The 5457-nt window shown below is 38.5% G+C and overlaps 1 protein-coding gene across 1 annotated transcript; it reads left to right on the top strand.

Annotated features, from left to right (window-relative positions):
* The first annotated feature begins 3293 nt into the window (after positions 1–3293).
* On the top strand, positions 3294–4778 carry LOC140138982 (uncharacterized). The gene has a single exon (XM_072160763.1). It carries the CDS (start codon positions 3294–3296, stop codon positions 4776–4778), a length of 1485 nt encoding a protein of 494 aa, XP_072016864.1.
* Positions 4779–5457: the final 679 nt, after the last annotated feature.

The following is a 5457-nucleotide window of genomic DNA, read 5'->3' as shown; positions in this document are numbered from 1 at the left end:
ATGTTTACCGACCTTCTGGTTTCTGAGTAATTTGTGTCCAAATTGATTTATTCGAAGGTAACTTTTGACGTTTTTGCTAAGGTTACCTACGAATACCATGGAAAAAACGACTGTTCTCATTGTCTCATGATCTAGACAACACAGTGATGGACCCTGGTATAAAGCTAATCGTAGTTGCCTTCAAACGAAAGGCCACAAGACGTAACTGACTCCAAGATGGACTTCACAAGTCTGCAATAACGGTTTTAAGCGATTTGTGTGCAATTAAGCAAATCAAAGTCACATTAGTGCCTTTGTTTCTTACTTCAATCCTCTTTCAACCGCTGTGAACCTACATTATTAATACATGATAGGGTCTAAAGTATCAATAAACGCACATAAAGAAATTAATACATTCAAAGTGCTTTATAAAATGAAGTTTTGATTGCGATATCCACCAAAAGTCTAATTCTTACCTACAAATACTGAAATGTTACTTACGAATACAGCATAATATATGACATGTGTAATGAAGTGTACCTACCAATGGAAATTAATTGTCAAAAACTTTAAGCGGTACCCCAGGACACTATTATTACCCATATACGGATTCATTCAACAATTATTTATTATGTAAAATTGCTGATTAACTACTTGTATATCAAAATGAAGTGGTCAAAATCTTGCTAAAAGCATCAAAATTTTTTGATCTAAGGTAATAGCGTTTATTCATTTGGACGTACCATCTGAAAGAGATCTAAAAACTACCATTTTATTAATTCATTACCATAATAGCAAAAATTAAACCTCTAAACTCAATATAGATATTGTTAAATCGCTCATATTACCTACGAATACCCGGGTTTCTTCACCTTTTCATTGTATAAAGCGTTAGGTGTATGCGTATAATTCCTAATATTCTTGAAAACATATATCCTACTCGTTCTTATACAATGTGTAAATTGATTCATACTCATTTGATAAATAAAATACAGAAACTGACCTAAACTTCATTTTCAAAAATAAACTAGCATAAATTGACTAAGATCATATTGATCGCGTTATAAAAATAAAAACAAATATTTTTCTGGTTGAGCTAGCATTTTCCTGACACCCTGTGGTCTACATTACACGAAAAAAGCGTTAATGGGAATATTCCATTTGTTTTAGGTTGATTAGTATTGCGATAGTGAAAGCATCCTAGTGGTATTCGTAGGTAACATTGGGTTTTGATATCACATATACTATCACACGTCCTGGATTTATTTTTCAAGATTAGTAATGGCACTTTTGGTTCCTATAAGGCCAATATGTCATCAATCAATGGGCAAAAGGAAAAAATTGTGGAGACATTTTTATTTCGGACTTTTATTTTTGGCCCGTGGACACTTTTGGTTGGATTCGACCATATATTTTCATGACTAAACGGTTGTTTATGCCCGAGGGGCCGCTTGCGGCCCGAGGGCATAAACAACCTTTAGTCATGAAAATATATGAATGAACCCCGTTCATACATACCAGAACATTTTGTGATTCTTATTTCATCAAAATAATAACAAAAAAGTTACTAAAATGCACGATTTTCCTGCACTTTTCCTACCCGGCGATCTAACATCCGGGACACCGGGCATAAACGCTGTTTATGCCCGGCTCTCGACCAATCACGCGCGCTGTTACATAGCGTGTATGTATGAATCGTTGTTCGTATAGGCCTACATGGTATAATGATAACAGTATGTAGGCCTATCACTGTAAAATATTACCGTTATTTTTCGGGACTTTTCCGTAAATTTTACGTTATTTACCGTAAAAATGAAATACTATTTCACTAAAAATAGGCATGTTAGTACCGTTTAGACTGTAGTGAGTTGTTTAAATTTGTTTGGGGTGGGTGGGTGTGTTGCATCTTCGATTTTTAAATACGGTAGTAAACAGCCCGGGTAAACCGCCGTATTGTCCCAATATATTAAATGTAAAACAACAGTAATTTTAACGGTATACTGTTGCCAACAAAATTGCCAGGTATTTTACCGTAAGACATAAGTGATTTCTACTCTACGCCTATTTTTACATGATTATGGGCATTTTACCGTATACTTTATGGTCAAATTTTTACTGTCATGACTGTGTATCTCAATATGACGCGCCTTGGGGAAAGAAATACGAGCTAGTAAATGGCCATTCCTGATGGAACTAAATTCCACTTTAGACCAGGTCTAACTTTAGACCTGGTCTAACTTGTTTGTGCATACGATTAGGGTAAATGTATAGGGCCAATTGTAAATTTAAAATGTATAGGGCCAATTGTAAATTCAAACTGTATAGGGCCAATTGTAAATTCAAAATGTATAGGGCCAATTGTAAATTTAAAATGTATATAGGGCCAATTGTAAATTTAAAATGTATATAGGGCCAGTTGTAAATTCAAAATGTATATAAGGGTCAATTGTAAATTCAAAATGTATATATATGGCCAATTGGAAATTCAAAATGTATAGGGCCAATTGTTAATTCAAGATGTGTATAGGGCCAATTGTAAATTTAAAATGTATAGGGCCAATTGTAAATTCAAACTGTATATAGGGCCAATTGTAAATTCAAACTGTATAGGGCCAATTGTAAATTTAAAATGTATATAAGGCCAATTGTAAATTCAAAATGTATATGACCAATTGTAAATTCAAAATGTATATAAGGCCAATTGTAAATTCAAAATGTATAGGGCCAATTGTAAATTCAAAATGTAGGCCTATATAGGGCCAATTGTAAATTCAAAATGTATATGGCCAATTGTAAATTCAAAATGTAGGCCTATATGCCTATAGGGCCAATTGTAAATTCAAAATATAGGCCTATATGGCCAATTGTAAATTCAAAACATATATAGGGTCATCTTTGAACAAGTTCATTAGGAATGTTGATATCAACTGTGAATTTTGTTCATTTTGAACAATTCCAAGTAAAAACGAAGTTGGTTTACTCACGTTTTAGTGACGTTTCACCACTACACTAGTGGCTTCATCAGACGGGCAACTCATCACATCTGACTGCTTGCTTTTATAGGCAACAGGAAGCACCGTAGAGGGCGTGACGAGGGGGCCTACTCGCTCAACAACATCTTTGACCAACTCATCACGCCCTCTACGGTGCTTCCTGTTGCCTATAAAAGCAAGCAGTCAGATGTGATGAGTTGCCAGTCTGATGAAGCCACTAGTGTAGTGGTGAAACGTCACTAAAACGTGAGTAAACCAACTTCGTTTTTACTTGGAATTGTTCAAAATGAACAAAATTCACAGTTGATATCAACATTCCTAATGAACTTGTTCAAAGATTTGAGAGAGAATTATGGACGAAACGCAGTGAGAGACCTCCGATCACTTGAAAACACGGAACGGAAAATATCGCGTTTCAGATGTCATAGAGTCTATTCTCTACGGGCTAAACACAGTGGTCTTATTCCAACCAGTTTAAAGCTTAAATGCCCGATCAACACAAAAAGAGCACGTGACATTGTGAATAAAGCTGAGAAAGCGTTTTTAAATGAGAGGATTCGTGTTGTTACCAACAAAATCAAGACTTTAGAGGATGAAAAAATCCGCGCAAACGCCAATTTAAATGCCCACAACATAAACAAAGATCTGTCTCGCGAAATCTCGCGCCATGTAGAAAACTCCCGCGAGAGTGAGTTCCAACATGTACGTGCACGGCAAACCCGGAAGTTGAAGGAACTAGCGGTAAAGCAAGAAAAATCAACCACCAACAATGTAAACAAGAACAATTCTGACGCAAATTTGGACTTGAGCGGTACCCAACTCAAGCGATGGGTAAAGAATCTGTCAAAATATAAACTGTCTGATGCTCAAAACAGTGTACTAGCTCGTGGCCTCGGTTACGCGGTAAGTCCAGACAATTTAAATCAATCGTCAATTGTAGATGACCACATTGTTGCATGTGAGAAAGCATGCTGGAAGCTTACCAAACCGGAAGCTGCACAATTGCGTGCTGAGATTGTTGGCACTTTAAAATCGGCAAAATTGCCCCTTCTAATATCAGCAAAGATGAGCGCACCGCGATCAAACAACGCCAGAAAGAGGAGTCTATCATGGTCCTCGGGGCCGACAAAGGCAGGGCCACAGTTGTCATGGACAAGTCTGAATATCAAGAAAAATGTGCTCCTCCTTAGCGACTCCAAGACATATGAAAAATTAGACAAGGATCCTACTGCAAAACATAAAAGAGAGTTGGTTTCCATCTTGCAGAGACTTGAAAGAGAGGATAAAATCAAGAAAGCAGATAAGCAATTTTTGTATCCTACCTCTGAAAATGTTCCGAGAATTTATGGAAGCCCAAAAATTCATAAAGACGGAACACCGTTGCGACCCATCGTGGACTTTACAGGCTCTATCGGATATAACGTGGCCAAGTCCTTAGCTGATATTTTGAGCCCCATAGTTGGCCAATCTGAGCACCACGTTCTGAATTCGAAAAGTCTTGCGGAAGACCTAAAAGACATTGTTCTTACAGAAGATGAGATCCTCAATTCACATGATGTGGTGGCGCTGTTTACTAGTCCCCCCATCGATCTCACTCTTCATGTTCTTCGTGAAAAACTAAACGAAGACAAAGACCTCAAAACAGAACACTCCTCAACATTGATGACATCATCGAACTTACCAAATTTTGTCTTGCCACGGTTGCCTACTTTAGCTACTCAGGTGATATTTACCGCCAACGGTTCGGTATGGCGATGGGTAGCCCTCTCAGCCCCCTTGCTTGTAATGTATTCATGGAGTGGCTAGAACAGAAAGCTATTTCCACAGCCCCGGTAGCCTGCCGCCCGCGTCTCTGGAAAAGATACGTAGATGACGTGTTGGAAATAGTACGCAAAGGACAAGTAGACAACCTCACAGAACACTTAAATTCCATCGACCCTACCAACAGTGTCAAGTTCACTTACGAGCAAGAACAAGACGGTTCGATTCCCTTCCTCGACACCTTAATTACTAGAAAGCCGGACGGATCAGTGAAACTCTGTATCTACCGCAAGAAAACGCACACTGACCAATATCTTCAGTTCTCCTCCCACCACCCCTTACATCAAAAGCTGGGTGTTGTTAGAACGCTGCTAGACAGGAGTGACGCGTTGGTTACCGAGGAAACGGACAGACAAAAGAGGAGGGAAACATCCGCGAAGCGTTGACCACGTGCGGTTACCCGGATTGGTCAATCAATAAAGTCAAAAAGACAGATCCACTCCTAAGACAAAACTTTCCTCAAAACGTAAAGATGATAGTGAAAAAACCAAAGGCATGGTTGTGGTTCCCTATATAGACGGCGTATCCGAGCGTGTGTCCAGGGTGTTTAAAAACACGGATTTTCCACAGCCATGAAGCCACATCGTACCATCCGCAATATGCTCGTCCATCCAAAGGATAATCTTCTCCCTCAACAGAAAGCGGAAGCCATTTATGAAATACC

The sequence above is a fragment of the Amphiura filiformis genome, chromosome 18 (assembly GCF_039555335.1).
Source record: "Amphiura filiformis chromosome 18, Afil_fr2py, whole genome shotgun sequence".
Lineage (NCBI taxonomy): Eukaryota > Metazoa > Echinodermata > Ophiuroidea > Amphilepidida > Amphiuridae > Amphiura > Amphiura filiformis.
Note: the sequence above shows the minus strand (reverse complement) of the source record. Positions and strands in the feature narration are given on the sequence as shown.

Excerpts from the sequence above, each read along its gene's own strand:
- LOC140138982 (XM_072160763.1), top strand. The coding sequence starts at position 3,294 with ATGAACTTGTTCAAAGATTTGAGAGAGAATTATGGACGAAACGCAGTG.